We start from the raw sequence: 15,528 nt of genomic DNA, 5'->3' as shown, positions 1-15,528 counted from the left end.
TTATAGCCTAGCAGTGGGGAAAATGTTTTGTATTTGTATTTAAAAATTCACTAAACGTTAATTGTAGCGGCAAAAAATTTATTTGTTCCTTTTACTACAGCCTTCAATTTGACCCTGCACCTCGTCGTGGAGAGCCTCATGTTACCCGTCGTACTCCAGACTACTTTCTATAAACATCTCCTCACACCGCCCTTTGTAGGAGGAAGTACACTTGGCATTTTAAAAAAGCAACAATAATTTACACATTTCTCTAAGAAATTGGGATCTGTCTCGGCCTAAAACCCCCATCATGGACCAAAATGTGCCATACTGAGGATGAGCATTTAGCACAATTTGAGACTGAATTCAGTACAACACTATATATCTTATAACAATCAGTCCAACAGTCAGTTTGCCTGCTGTATTTGTAGTAATTGTTTTCTTCTGGACTGTTCAAAGAGAAAAGGTAATTCTAACACTTTCAACTCCTTTTATGCTTATTTGTAAATTTAGTTGTAGTGTTTAACTGGCATTAATTAGAGTTTGGAGTTTATTTTTAAGGACAATACACAACTAACTTCTCGCTCAACCCACCACACTTTGTTTTATTGACATGTATGATTAACTTAACTGGAGAATGGAAATAGTTCCTGTTGGGAGTATGTTGTCATAACATTTAAAGAGCAGAGCTTTCCCTTTTTTAGTTAACATACCGTTCTGTGTTGATCCTATCTTTTTTTTCTGTATATTTGTCATGGAAGTGCTTGCATCTTATCTGGTGTATTTGAACAAATAAACTTGCAATTGTAAACCAAAACAGATGGGTATTCTAAAACGGTGTGATCTGCATTTGTGAAATGATTATATGTAACTGTCGTTTCAGAATGTGATACAGCTACTCAAACGCAACACAAAAGGTGTTTGGGTTGTAAAGTATTTATCTATTTCTAGGTTTCTGTTTACGTCTAAGAACATAGAGCCTACTTGGTGAAGAGGTTAATGTGTGTACTTTTTGGCCATAGTATACAATAGAACACTCCTAATGGGATGATTGTCAATACAGTACAAGCATGTTAATCAATGGAGGGCCACCTCCTTCAGGATGATGAGCAGCTCCCTTCTCTCCCGGTGGAGTCACTAGAAGTTGAGCATTCTTGGCAACCATGCAGTATGAGGTGGTACCATAGATACTGGTGTATGACAGTTTAAAAGATGAATCATCCAAAGGATGTTCTTGTGCTTGGAGAGCACAAAGTAACAGTAGTTTTCCAAGTGTCATCTGCACTTGTGGAATCAAGATGCTTACACAATGAGCTTCCAGAATCATCTAGTGAGCAGTTCTCTTAGAGCCACTCATCCCTCCCTCACGGAAGGTTCAGAGGATATAAAAGGGGGGAGTGATCCCACCTGCCCTTCAGTTTCTTCTAAGGCACAGTTTGCTGAGATCCTGCTCAATGCTTCTTCACTGGTTTGTTTATTCTGCCCTTTAAGGGCTATTTGTTTGTAGTCAGGTTGTTAGCTTTTCTTAAGAGGCCTATATGGCCTGGGCATTGTCTGGACCCACGAAAGCATGAGCCATCTCATACCCCCAGATTGAGGAGGCATTTCATGTCTGACCGACTAAAGCTGATAGTCTGGAAGTTCTGCATTTTTACCACAAGTGCCTCCTGTAAGTGCCACCACGGTCATCAGATGGTAAAGCAAATCTGGTGCCATGGATCCAGCAAACGGACTCTGGCGATCTATTCGTCAATGTGATTTTGGGTCATTATAGTTTGGTGCTGAATACTTGTCACCGTTGAATCTGGAGAACTGCTTACCAAAGTGGTTTTGTGTCTACCATAAGAGGCACTGAGATCCCCAGATCCGTGCAGTCAACTGAGGATCCAATACTGCCAACTGTTGAACTGCTTCTGTGCCCAATAAAAGTTTGTCAGTGTTTCCAGATCCACTTGATCAACCATGTGAGCTTTGGGGCATAGGCTAGGTACTGTACAATCTGTGAATAGAGCTCCTAGGCTCAGTGATAATACAAATAAGTCCGGTACCATCATTTTGGAAACACTGATTTGTGTGCAACATAAGTGGCTCAGAGGTCTCCAGATATGTCTGGGTTGACCTAATCAGTCCTGAAGACTGCACAGTCCACTTTCTGCTTTTCTTTTAGCATAAACAGTGTCATGGTTACTGTCTGTATCAGTGGAGTTCAGTGCTGAGTTGAGTCCTGCAGTTACCTCTGGAGAACCACCTGCTAAAGTGGTTCTGCCACTGGCATGAGAAACACCAAGGTCCCTGATTCAATCAGGATCAATCCAAATTTGGTTCTGGGGGTCCAGCACCACTAACAGCAGAGACCACTGTCAAAGTAGTTTGGTCTGACTTTAGCAGTACTGTGGTTGACGAGTGGAGTGCCAAGGATCACGCCCATTTGCTTCTGAAGGACCATGTGCCAAGATTCCAGCTCTGAGGGTTCTACTACACTTCAGTGGCACTAAAATCCCCAGATTCACGTGGGTCAGCAGAGGCAGGTGCTTCGGATCAAGCTCTACAAAGAGCTGCTCCCCAAGGGATAGATGTGAAGGTCTGTGCTGAGGTTTCTCATGGACCTAGCTCTCCCAGATTGGGCTGCCATTTACTTTACTATAGATCAGCATTTACTTTGCCTATAACCTATCCCGGGAGTCACACTGAACAATGTGCAACAACTAGCTCCCTGTACCAAGCCAAGAAAAGGACTTTCTGGGGTGGCTTCACCATGGAATGAGCATCAGACTGAGTCTGGGATTAACCAGTGTCATTGGTGCTGTTGCTGTGATGTTGAGCCCTTTCTTGGTGCCAGACACACCTAAGAGCTCCCATCTTTTGCCTTTGATCACCTCCTTGGATCGCATGCTGAGCATTTGAGGAGAGCCTCAGTAACTCCAGTTTTGAGGTGCAGATAATCAGGACCCTGAGCATGGGCTCATGGATAATGGCACTTGCCAATCGGGGGAGGGGGGAAGCATCAGGCTGGAGCCCATGGATTCACACTTGAGGATAAAAATACCCGTGACCTGGACTTATTATTGGTGTGTAAAGTTTATTCCTTGGCTACACTGCAAATAAGAATTGGCAGCTAACATGCAGTATTGGCAATGTGACTTCTTGCATGGGTCTGACCTGGTACCTTCAACAACAGAGATTTATCAACTCCCCTCTGGCAGTGGTTCTCAACCAGGTCTACGTGTATGTGCAGAGGTCTTGTCAATTTGCCTAATTTTACAACAGGCTACATTAAAAGCACTAGCCAAGTCAGTACAAACTAAAATTTCATACAATGACTTGTTTATATGATATGATTATATGATCAATATCATACTGAAATGTAAGCACAATATTTATTTATATTCCAATCGATTTATTTTATAATTCTAGTAAAAATGAAAGTAGGCAATTTTTCAGTAATAGCGTGCTGAGACACTTTTGTATTTTTAAGTTTGATTTTGTAAGCAAGTAGTTTTTAAGTGAGGTGAAACTTGGGGTACCCAAGACAAATCAGACCCCAGGAAGGGGCACAGTAGTCTGGAAAGGTTGAGAACCACTGCCCTATGGGTTCCAAAGACTGCTGTCACTGACTTTCATCCTACTAGAAGGATTCTTTTAGTTGTATTGAGCTAAAAGCAGCACACTTGACAGGAAAGTCTTGAAATAACACCACCTTTCATGTATTGGCTCTATCTCATTGACTATACCTTCATTTTGTGTAGTGGGAGATATCTAAGACATTTTCCAGGCTTTTAGGGGAAAATTTTCACAGATCTGGCAAATGAGAACAGCTAAAATGAGATTTGTGTAAAGTAGTAGTCCAAAAATGAGGAAGTTTAGCAAAAGGTTGGGCTGTGATCTAACCTTAGAGTAGTGTCACTACTGGGTGCTGCTCCTGCACCTTTGATTGGAGATGTCACAAAAGCAGAGTGTGGCCCGCACGCGTGTTACCCAGTCTTGTGCTCCACACTTGTGCTAAAACGCTGCGTGGACGAACTACCCTCGGTTCCTTCTCTACCACCTTAGCCTGAGACGGAGCTTAGCAGTGATTGGTGTTGAGTTTTACCTCAACTGTGTCCCCACAGCTCTTAGGCCTGGTCTACACTGGAGGGGAGGGGGAATCGATCTAAGTTACGCAACTTCAGCTACGTAGCTGAAGTTGACGTAGATCTACTCACTGCTGTGTCTTCACTGCAGTGAGTCGACAGCTGATGTTCCCCAGTCGACTCCGCCTGTGCCTCTTGTTCCAGAGTCGACAGGAGAGCGCTCGGCGGTCGATTTATCGCATCTAGAGTAGTCGTGATAAATTGACACACACCCCTGCTGGATCAATCGCTGCCCGTCGATCCTGCGGGTAATGTAGACAAGCCCATAGGTAGTTAATTATAGTTATTAGTGTAGTTTTAGTAGTAGTTGTAGTAACAGTAGCTTTAAGAAAAAACTTACCCATTGGATTGTTTTCTCTCCTAGTGGGAGCTTTACATTACTGGGAGGGGATGCCTTGGTCTCCTGGTTTCAAACATTATCTATTGTGGTGGGAGGCAATCCTGGTGAGTTACTGACACTCTCGGTGTATCCGTTGCCTTGGGGAATCTTGTATATCCCAAAAATGCAACTTCTGTCTGGTATTTAAAATCTAGAGCCAGAAAAAATAGGAAGATCAAACTTCAGCTAAATAAGAGGGAGAGCTCATTGCACCTGGCCTCTGATGGAGGTTAGGGGACCCTGACCAGTCACCATGGGGGTGGGGAGAGAACCATGCTCCCAGTCCCACTCCGCCCTGAGCCTCACTCCCCTCAACCCTCTTCAGCCACCAGTCTTGCTTTACCTCCAGGCCCAGGCCAGCCCCACGTGGGATGGGGAGGGAGAGAGTGTGTCATACTTCCAACCCTACTCTGCCCAAACCTGTTCAGCCCCCAGTCCTGCTCCGCCTCCAGGCCCAGGTTCGCCTCTATGCCAGATCCGCCTCTAGTTCCACTCCCCCCCCCAAAACTCTGCTCCAGCTCCACTCTGCCCCCAGCTCAGCTCTGTCTTCATTCCCTCTCTGCCCCCAGACCAGCTCCACTTCTACCCCCCAGCTCCTCCCCCAGCTGCAGCTCTGCCTCCAGCCCAAGCTCTGCTGCTGAGGAAGCTTTGGCTGTGCCCTGAGGGGGGGGAGAGAGAGAGCGAGAGAGGCACTTTTGCAGAGGTCTCTGAGGAAATAGATCTCACTCATGAAAGATGTCCACAGCCACCATCTTGCTGATGGGAGGCATCCATGGATGCCTCCACCCATGCCATATGTACCACCCCATTGGCCGTTAGACAACCTTCATCACCCACCCTCTCTAGGAAACCAGTATCTTAGGAAGAAACCTTTGAGGAACAGGAAGCTAGGGATGATGAAGAGGTCTCTCTACCAGCCAACATCTTTTCTTCATTCTGGGATGAAGCTAGTATGTTACCTCCACCATCCCTGGCAGACAATTTCAAGTCATTCTAGAAGCTTAACAAGATCCTTCCTGAAGAGATCAAAGAGCCACATCATAACCTGCTTGACATCCTTCCTACAGCTTCATCTGCCTGCATTGCCCTGCCTTTTAAAGAGTCCCTTCTGGACCCTCCAAAGGTTATCTGGCACACGCCGGTCACAACTCTGCCCATGTGCAAGAGAACAGATAAGAAATATTATGTCCCCTCTAAGGACTCAGTTTTTATTTTCTCATCCCTCTCCTAACTCTCTGGTGATCAAGGTGGTTAACAAATGTGAAAGGCAGAACCAAGCTAAATCTGTGCCCTATGATAGATCATAAGCTCCTTGACTTGTTTGGTAGAAAATCATATTTGTCATCTATTTTACAGTTCAGAATTGCCAACCGCCAGGCTAGGGTGACCAGATGAGATGAAGAAAATATCGGGACCCATGGGGGGAGGGGTCCACCAGCGGAGCAAAAAAAAAAAAAAAGCCGAGTGCTGCCGGCGGAGCAAAAAAACCCAACAAAAACGAGTGCTGCTAGTGGAGCGAAATATCGGGACAAAGATCGGTCGGGACATGGGACAACCACCCAAATATCGGGACGTCTGGTCACCCTACGCCAGGCATTGATGGCGAAATACTCCCAGACAAATTCTACTAAGCTTAACTCCTTTATTGAGCATTTACCAACAGAACACAGAGAGCAATTCCAGGCAATTATTGCCAAAGACCAGCTTCTTGCCAGCACATCTCCACAGGCCTCTCTTGGCACTGCTGATACTGGCACTTGTTTGATTTCTACAGCGGTAGTTAGGAGGAGGGCCTCCTGGCTCCAGCTCTCAATTTCCAAAGCAGGTCCAGAATACAGTCGAAGACCTGCCTTTTGATGACACTAAATAGTTGATTGACAGAATGGACAAATCTCTGCACGCATTAAAGGCCTCCAGGGCCACTTGGTGTTCTCTGGGGATTTATACTACGCTTTCTCCTGTGGGTCGGGGTAAGTCCCAGACAGTGCAGAGATCCTGCCACACCCAATTCTCGAGCTCCCAGAGATCATATGATCAATGCAAGAGACCGGTTCCAGAGGAGAAAACTATCCACTTTCAAATCTTTGGTCTTGCAACCATGCAGCACCAATTTTGATGCGGTGGTCGAGATCCTGAGCTACCCTCCCCATTCATATCTACTGCAATGATTCACCCGCCTTCCTCCCTTTGACGACTATCTTTACCACTTCTGGTGGGCTTGGGAGTCTATCACTACGGACAAGTGGGTTTTGGAGATCATGTCCCCAGGGTATTACATTCACTTTACTTCTCTTCTGCCTGCCAATCCCCCTTGTCCGTCCCTTTTCAGGATCCCTCTTACAAGCACCTTCTAAGATGAGACATACTCTCTCATACTCTTGGGTGCTATAGAACCTATTCCCATTGAGCACAAAGGGAAGGGTTTTTATTCCAGGTACTTCTTGGTTCCAAAAAAGAACAGCAGTTGGAGACCCATCCTAGACTAAGGTTACTCAACACCTTTGTGAAGGCACAAAAATTCAAAGTGCTGATGCCTGCAGCAATAATTCCATCACTGGACCAAGGGGCTTGGTTCTCAGCACTTAACCTTCAAAATGCACATTACCAATCCAATCCACCCATATCACAAAAGGTTCCTGTGTTTTACTGTTGGTTAGGCCCACTTTCAGTACAGGGTATTCTAGTTCAGCCTCTCATCTGCTCCAAGGGTCTTTTCAAAGGTTATGGCGGTAGCAGCAACACCCCTCCACAGAACAGGAACTCTGGTGTTCCCTTACCTAGACAACTGGTTTTCTGAAAAGTTGCTCCCACGATGAAACTTTACTGGTCACTTGCAAGACCATAGACCTCAACCTCGAACTTGGCCTACAATTGAACACTCAAAAATCCATCCTGACTCCTGTACAAAGGTAGAATTCATAGTATCTTCTCTCTATTCAATAGCAGCAAGAGTCTACCTCCCCGTGGACACATTGGTAGCCTTATCCAACATCATAAACACAATCCAGATCAGCCCATGTTCCCTTGTCAAGAATTGTCTTCAGCTATTGGGACATGTGGTAGCTGGCACTTTTGTTTATAGACCATGCAAGACTGAGAATGCATTGCCTTCAGGGGTGGCTCAGGACTGTTTGTGCACTGAGCAGACACAAACTAACCAAATTACTTTCCATACCCTCCTTCATGAAGGAATCTCTCAATTGGTGGAAATACCCACACACCTGCCCAAGAGTCCTTTTCGCATGCCGTTCCCTGACAGTTGTTATAATAATGAATGCTTCCCTGTTGGTTTGGAGAGCACATCTGGACATGCACATGGCCCAAGGCAGGTAAACACCTCACGACGTCACTCTATTCCACATCCTAGAACTCAGGGCAGTCATATATGCTTGTCACCAATTTCTACCATTGATTAGGGGCAAACACATAAGTCACGACGGACAACATGTCATGAATGTTCTATATCAACTGACAAGGGCCAAGAGCTCCCCACTTTTTGCCAAAGTTTGGAATTGGTGCATCTGCAGTCAGTCATCACAGCAGCTTATCTTCCGGGTGCTCAGAATCTGACCATGAGTACACTCAGTAGGCACGTCTCTCACAACCACAAATGAAAAATAGATTCCATTCACAGTATATTTTGGTAATAGGGTACCCTTCGGATAGACCTGTTTTCCCCAGCCAGAAACAAGAAATGTGCTCAGCTCTGATGCTGGGTTTGGCTCTGTTGTACTTCCTTCGATGCTGAACTCAACTCTGAAACCCCCTCCTCCATAAGGGGTCTCACTCTTCCTTCAAGGTTGGCCACGCAGCCTCTCCAGCTTTCCTGCTTCACACATGTTATGCTTATAAGAAGCACACGGGATCTTTTTGAGGGGAAAAGGCAATACACTGTGTTTATTGAAAATACAACGGTACACACACACACACACACACCAGTTAGACTGAGCACGAGTGAGGAGCTGGGCTCTGTCGGTCGTGATCCGATGCGCTGAGGCTTTGCAGGATTGAACCCAGAGTTCTATGGCAAAACACCCCAGCTTTATACTTGTAAATTTCCACTTTAGTCTATGGATTTTGCAATGTCATTTTGTAATCAAGTATCAGGGGGTAGCCGTGTTAGTCTGTATCTACAAAAACAACAAGGAGTCTGGTGGCACCTTAAAGACTAACAGATTTATTTGGGCATAAGCTTTCGTGGGTAAAAACCTCACTTCTTCGGATGCATAGAGTGAAAGTTACAGATGCAGGCATTATATACTGACACATGGAGAGCAGGGAGTTACTTCGCAAGTGGAGAACCAGTGTTGACAGGGCCAATTCAATCAGGGTGGATGTAGTCCACTCCCAATAATAGATGAGGAGGTGTCAATTCCAGGAGAGGAAAAGCTGCTTCTGTAATGAGCCAGCCACTCCCAGTCCCTATTCCAGCCCAGATTAATGGTGTTAAATTTGCAAATGAATTTTAGTTCTGCTGTTTCTCTTTGAAGTCTGTTTCTGAAGTTTTTTTGTTCAATGATAGTGACTTTTAAATCTGTAATAGAATGACCAGGGAGATTGAAGTGTTCTTATGTATGTTACCATTCCTGATGTCCGATTTGTGTCCATTTATTCTTTTGCGGAGGGACTGTCCGGTTTGGCCAATGTACATGGCAGAGGGGCATTGCTGGCACATGATGGCATATATAACATTAGTAGATGTGCAGGTGAATGAGCCCTTGATGGTGTGGCTGATGTGGTTGGGTCCTCTGATGGTGTCGCCAGAGTAGATATGGGGACAGAGTAGGCAACGAGGTTTGCTACAGGGATTGGTTCCTGGGTTGGTGTTTCTGTGGTGTGGTGTGTAGTTGCTGGTGAGTATTTGCTTCAGGTTGGGGGGTTGTCTGTAGAGAGTAAGGGATCATTTTCCAGGATAGGTTGTAGATCGTGGATAATGCGCTGGAGAGGTTTTAGCTGGGGGCTGTATGTGATGGCCAGTGGTGTTCTGTTATTGTCCTTGTTGGGCCTGTCCTGTAGTAGGTGATTTCTGGGTACCCGTCTTGCTCTGTCAATCTGTTTCCTCACTTCCCCGGGTGGGTATTGTAGTTTTAAGAATGCTTGATAAAGATCTTGTAGGCGTTTGTCTCTGTCTGAGGGGTTGGAGCAAATTTGGTTGTATCTTAGGGCTTGGCTGTAGACAATGGATCGTGTGATGTGTCTTGGATGGAAGATGGAGGCATGTAGGTACGTATAGCGGTCAGTAGGTTTCCGGTATAGGGTGGTGTTTATGTGGCCATCACTTATTTGCACTGTAGTGTCCAGGAAGTGGATCTCTTGTGTGGACTGGTCCAGGCTGAGGTTGATGGTGGGGTGGAAATTGTTGAAGTCCAGGTGGAATTCTTCAAGGGCCTCCTTTCCGTGGGTCCATATGATGAAGATGTCATCAATGTAGCGCAAGTAGAGGAGGGGCACAAGGGGATGAGAGTTGAGGAAGCGTTGTTCTAAGTCAGCCATAAAAATGTTGGCATACTGTGGGGCCATGCGGGTAATCCATAGCAGTGCCATCCTGTACAGCAGACAGGAGAAGATCAAGAATGAGCTCTCAGAACTGGAGACTCTCATACAATACCAACCTTCCACACAAACTTCCACATGGCTGGACTTTACAAAAATGAGACAAGCCATTTACAATGCACACTTCACTTCTCTACAGAGGAAAAAGGACAGTAAGCTAAACTCCTACCTGCCACAGGGGGCTACAACAGTGGTACCCTCAACTCATCTAACAACATTGTCAATCTTCCCAACCACACACTTAGCCCAGCAGAAGAGTCTGTCCTATCTCGGGGACTCTCTTTCTGTCCCACCATCCCCACAATTTGGGGACAACTTATACCTTCAAGTCAGTGGCACTGCTAAACCGAAACCCTCTGACCGCTATACGTACCTACATGCCTCCATCTTCCATCCAAGACACATCACACGATCCATTGTCTACAGCCAAGCCCTAAGATACAACCAAATTTGCTCCAACCCCTCAGACAGAGACAAACGCCTACAAGATCTTTATCAAGCATTCTTAAAACTACAATACCCACCCGGGGAAGTGAGGAAACAGATTGACAGAGCAAGACGGGTACCCAGAAATCACCTACTACAGGACAGGCCCAACAAGGACAATAACAGAACACCACTGGCCATCACATACAGCCCCCAGCTAAAACCTCTCCAGCGCATTATCCACGATCTACAACCTATCCTGGAAAATGATCCCTCACTCTCTACAGACAACCCCCCAACCTGAAGCAAATACTCACCAGCAACTACACACCACACCACAGAAACACCAACCCAGGAACCAATCCCTGTAGCAAACCTCGTTGCCTACTCTGTCCCCATATCTACTCTGGCGACACCATCAGAGGACCCAACCACATCAGCCACACCATCAAGGGCTCATTCACCTGCACATCTACTAATGTTATATATGCCATCATGTGCCAGCAATGCCCCTCTGCCATGTACATTGGCCAAACCGGACAGTCCCTCCGCAAAAGAATAAATGGACACAAATCGGACATCAGGAATGGTAACATACATAAGAACACTTCAATCTCCCTGGTCATTCTATTACAGATTTAAAAGTCACTATCATTGAACAAAAAAACTTCAGAAACAGACTTCAAAGAGAAACAGCAGAACTAAAATTCATTTGCAAATTTAACACCATTAATCTGGGCTGGAATAGGGACTGGGAGTGGCTGGCTCATTACAGAAGCAGCTTTTCCTCTCCTGGAATTGACACCTCCTCATCTATTATTGGGAGTGGACTACATCCACCCTGATTGAATTGGCCCTGTCAACACTGGTTCTCCACTTGCGAAGTAACTCCCTGCTCTCCATGTGTCAGTATATAATGCCTGCATCTGTAACTTTCACTCTATGCATCCGAAGAAGTGAAGTTTTTATCCACGAGGGTTTATTAGTCAACTGGTACACAACATCAGAAGTCCTTAGGTTAGCACAGAGGGAAAAAAAGGGTTAAGACATAGTCCATCTAGTCAAGCCAGAGCAATCTACCACCCAAGTGGTAGTGAACTCTATTTTTAATCTGTCTCTCTCTGACCCCCTTTGTCAGTCCCAGGTGAGGGAGCCAACCTCATCCAGAAGCCCAGCCCAGGCCTGGTCTATGCTTAAAAGTTAGGTTGACCCAGCTATGTTGCTGAGGGGCATGAAAAATCCACACCCGAAATGACGTAGTTAAGTTGATGTAACCCCTGCTCTAGAATTATTTCTTCAACCTAGCTACCGCCTCTCAGGGAGGTGGTTTGCCTGTACTGATGGGAGAACTCCTCCCATTGGTGTAGATAGTGTCTACACTGAAGTGCCACTGTTGTGTTTCAAGTGTAGACAAGCCCTCACTCTTTATCTTCTGCCTGTTGCATCTCAGGCCTTTTGTGCTCAGCTTCCCTACTGAGAGGTTAAGGGAAAACCTTCCTCTTGGTCACTGGTTACTCACTGGGGCTTCCTATTGTATCATTTGGTTTCTGCATTCATATGGGGTCACTTTCAACAGGTTCCAGCCACGTCCACAACATCCCATTCGTTGCACCCAGACAGGAAGGTGACACCCACACCTCATATCCTGAGCTACCTTCAGTGCAGACTTAACCCTCCCCCCCAATTGGGTAGCAATGTAAAGTACACAGGGAAACTGAGGTACACATGCTTCATTCAAATATCCAGAAAATCCCACTTTGTCATATCCCCCTATTGAGATCAGCGGAGAATCCCCCTCCCTTCCCCCTGTGGAGATCAATGACAAATGGCCCTGTCACTAAGTGAAAATTTGTAATATTTGTATTACGCCGATGTGTGCCTCAGTTTCCCCCCTATACTTTACATTGCTACCCAGTGGAGGAAACAGGATTATTTGCTCTCAGGGCAGAGTAAGTTACATAGCTGTGTGAATGTCCTCTAACTGTCTGAGTGGACTGAATGGGTCATTGAAAAAGACTAGCAGAGGTTGACCCCCATGAATGGAAAATGTGAGAAGGCAAGGGACAACCTCCATCACCGGAACATTGACAATGACACCTACCAACCAATGACCCAGAGGGAGGAGCAATTCCCTGCCTCTCAGCTGGGAAGCTGAGCCGAGACCTCCTAGCTCAAGGTGTGGCGCGTGTGGGTTTCTGTAAGAAGCGGGCACTGCATAAAAAAAGTCAGAGAGCCAGAGCCTGAAAGTGTAGTTCAGTACAGCCTGGCTGGTGAGCTGCTCCGGCTGCAACTGCTGCCTGGGTGTCACTGCACATCCGTGCTGGGGTGTACGAGTCCCTGGCATGGGGACAGGTCTCTGCCAGGCGCTGAGCTCACCTGGCGTCACCCAGCGTGGGAAGCAGGAGGGCGGGGAGGCGGCACTGAGGCTACGTGACTTACCCTTAAAAGGGAGGGGGTTGCTCTGAGAGACTGTTTAAAAGCAGGGCCTGAGCCTGTGGGGTCGTAACACCCCCCTCCGGTGCGATCAATGGAACCCCCCCCCGCTCCCCTCTGCCCAGATGTCCCCATTTTATAGGGACAGTCCTGATATTTGGGACTTTTAAATATGGGCTCCTATTACCCCCCAGCCCCATCCTGATTTTTCACACTTGCTGTCTGGTCACCTAGCCCAGCGTGCTCCGGCCGGGCTCCCCCTACTCGGCCCTGAGCCCCCTCCCGCCGGAGCCCCGCCCCCACCCGAACACGCCCCGCCCCTTCCCTCGAAGCCCCGCCCCTTCCCCCCTGAGCAGGGAGCCCTCCCACGCCACGCCCCCTATGAGCTCCGCCCCCAGACCCGCGCTCCCGCCCTGTCACCGTGACTCAGCAACGCCTCCCCCCCACTCTCGCTCCATGCCCGCAGTCCGCTCCCTGCCGCCTCGAGCCATGGCCGCCGCCTTCGACTACCTGGTGCTGGGAGGCGGCTCGGGCGGGCTGGCGAGCGCGCGGCGCGCGGCCGAGCTCGGGGCCCGCGTGGCTGTCGTGGAGCATCAGCGCCTGGGGGGCACCTGCGTGAGTGCGGGGGGCGGGGCTGCGTGTGGGGGGCTGGGGCGTGTGTGGATGGATGGGGCAGGGGTGTGCAGGGGCTGGGGCAGCGGGGTTGGGGCAGGGGTGTGCAGGGGCTGGGGGGATGTGGGGGGGTTGGGGCAGAGTGTGTGGATGGACGGGGGTTGGGACGGGTGGGGCAGGGTGAGGGGCAAGGGGTGTGCAGGGGCTGGGACAGGGTGTGTGGATGGACGGGTGGGGCAGGGTGAGGGGGAAGGGGTGTGCAGGGGCTGGGGCAGCGGGGTTGGGGCAGGGGTGTGCAGGGGCTGGGGGGATGTGGGGGGGTTGGGGCAGAGTGTGTGGATGGACGGGGGTTGGGACGGGTGGGGCAGGGTGAGGGGCAAGGGGTGTGCAGGGGCTGGGACAGGGTGTGTGGATGGACGGGTGGGGCAGGGTGAGGGGGAAGGGGTGTGCAGGGGCTGGGGCAGCGGGGTTGGGGCAGGGGTGTGCAGGGGCTGGGGGGATGTGGGGGGGTTGGGGCAGGGTGTGTGGATGGACGGGGGTTGGGACGGGTGGGGCAGGGTGAGGGGCAAGGGGTGTGCAGGGGCTGGGGCAGGGTGTGTGGATGGACGGGTGGGGCAGGGTGAGGGGGAAGGGGTGTGCAGGGGCTGGGACAGGGTGTGTGGATGGACGGGTGGGGCAGGGTGAGGGGGAAGGGGTGTGGGGGAGCTGGGGCAGGGTGTGTGGATGGATGGGGCTGGGACATGGGGGAGGGGTGTGCAGGGGCTGGGGCAGGGTGTGTGGATGGACAGGGGCTGGGACGGGTGGGGCAGGGTGAGGGGGAAGGGGTGTGCAGGGGCTGGGGCAGGGGGGATGTGGGGGGGCTGGGGCAGGGTGTGTGGATGGACGGGTGGGGCAGGGTGAGGGGGAAGGGGTGTGGGGGAGCTGGGGCAGGGTGTGTGGATGGATGGGGCTGGGACATGGGGGAGGGGTGTGCGGGGGCTGGGGCAAGGGGTGTGTGCGGGGGCTGGGGCAGGGTGTGTGGATGGACGGGGGTTGGGACGGGTGGGGCAGGGTGAGGGGCAAGGGGTGTGCAGGGGCTGGGGCAGGGTGTGTGGATGGACGGGTGGGGCAGGGTGAGGGGGAAGGGGTGTGCAGGGGCTGGGGCAGGGTGTGTGGATGGACGGGTGGGGCAGGGTGAGGGGGAAGGGGTGTGGGGGAGCTGGGGCAGGGTGTGTGGATGGATGGGGCTGGGACATGGGGGAGGGGTGTGCAGGGGCTGGGGCAGGGGGTGTGTGCGGGGGCTGGGGCAGGGGGTGTGGATGGACAGGGCCTGGGACGGGTGGGGCAGGGTGAGGGGGAAGGGGTGTGCAGGGGCTGGGGCAGGGGAGATGTGGGGGGGTTGGGGCAGGGTATGTGGATGGACGGGTGGGGCAGGGTGAGGGGGAAGGGGTGTGGGGGAGCTGGGGTAGGGTGTGTGGATGGATGGGGCTGGGACATGGGGCAGGGGTGTGCAGGGGCTGGGGCACGGGTGTGCAGGGGCTGGGGGGTTGGGGCAGGGGTATGGGGGGCTGGGATGGGTGGGGCAGGGTGAGGGGGGAAGGGGTGTGCGGGGGCTGGGGCAGGGGGGATGTGGGGGGGTTGGGGCAGGGTGTGTGAATGGACAGGGGCTGGGACAGGTGGGGCAGGGTGAGGGGGAAGGGGTGTGGGGGAGCTGGTGTAGGGTGTGTGGATGGGGCTGGGGCATGGGGGGCTGTGATGGGTGGGGCAGGGTGTGGGGGAGCTGGGGCAGGGTGTGTGTGGATGGATGTGGATGAGGGTGTGGGGGAGCTGGGGCAGGGTGTGTGTGGATGGGTGTGGCTGGGAGTGGGGGGGAGGTGAGGGAGCTGGGTGTGTGGATGGATGTGGCTTGGGGTGGGGTGAGGGCCGGGTGAGGGGGTAGGGGTGTGTGTGGATGGATGTGACTGGGGATGGTGTGTGTGTGTAGATCAGGGGTTCTCAGACTTTTGTACTGGTGACCCCTTTCACACAGCAAGCCTC

The 15,528-nt window shown here is 50.2% G+C and overlaps 2 protein-coding genes across 2 annotated transcripts in view; both read left to right on the top strand.

The window, feature by feature from the left end:
* The window catches only part of PPP2CB (protein phosphatase 2 catalytic subunit beta), a 28,571-nt gene extending 27,773 nt beyond the window's left edge, over positions 1-798 (top strand). Inside the window, exon 7 of the mRNA XM_065405617.1 lies at positions 101-798. Coding sequence (XP_065261689.1) covers positions 101-173 — 73 coding nt within the window. The 3' untranslated portion in view covers positions 174-798. The remainder of the gene's footprint in view (positions 1-100) is intronic.
* A 12,558-nt stretch (positions 799-13,356) lies between these two features.
* The window catches only part of GSR (glutathione-disulfide reductase), a 40,527-nt gene continuing 38,355 nt past the window's right edge, over positions 13,357-15,528 (top strand). The window contains exon 1 of the mRNA XM_065404839.1: positions 13,357-13,515. Within this exon, the coding sequence (XP_065260911.1) occupies positions 13,357-13,515 (159 nt within the window). The remainder of the gene's footprint in view (positions 13,516-15,528) is intronic.

The sequence above is a fragment of the Emys orbicularis genome, chromosome 5 (genome assembly GCF_028017835.1).
Source record: "Emys orbicularis isolate rEmyOrb1 chromosome 5, rEmyOrb1.hap1, whole genome shotgun sequence".
Taxonomy (NCBI): domain Eukaryota; kingdom Metazoa; phylum Chordata; order Testudines; family Emydidae; genus Emys; species Emys orbicularis.
The sequence above is the reverse complement of the archived record's forward strand: the minus strand, read 5'-3'. Positions and strand labels throughout refer to the sequence as shown.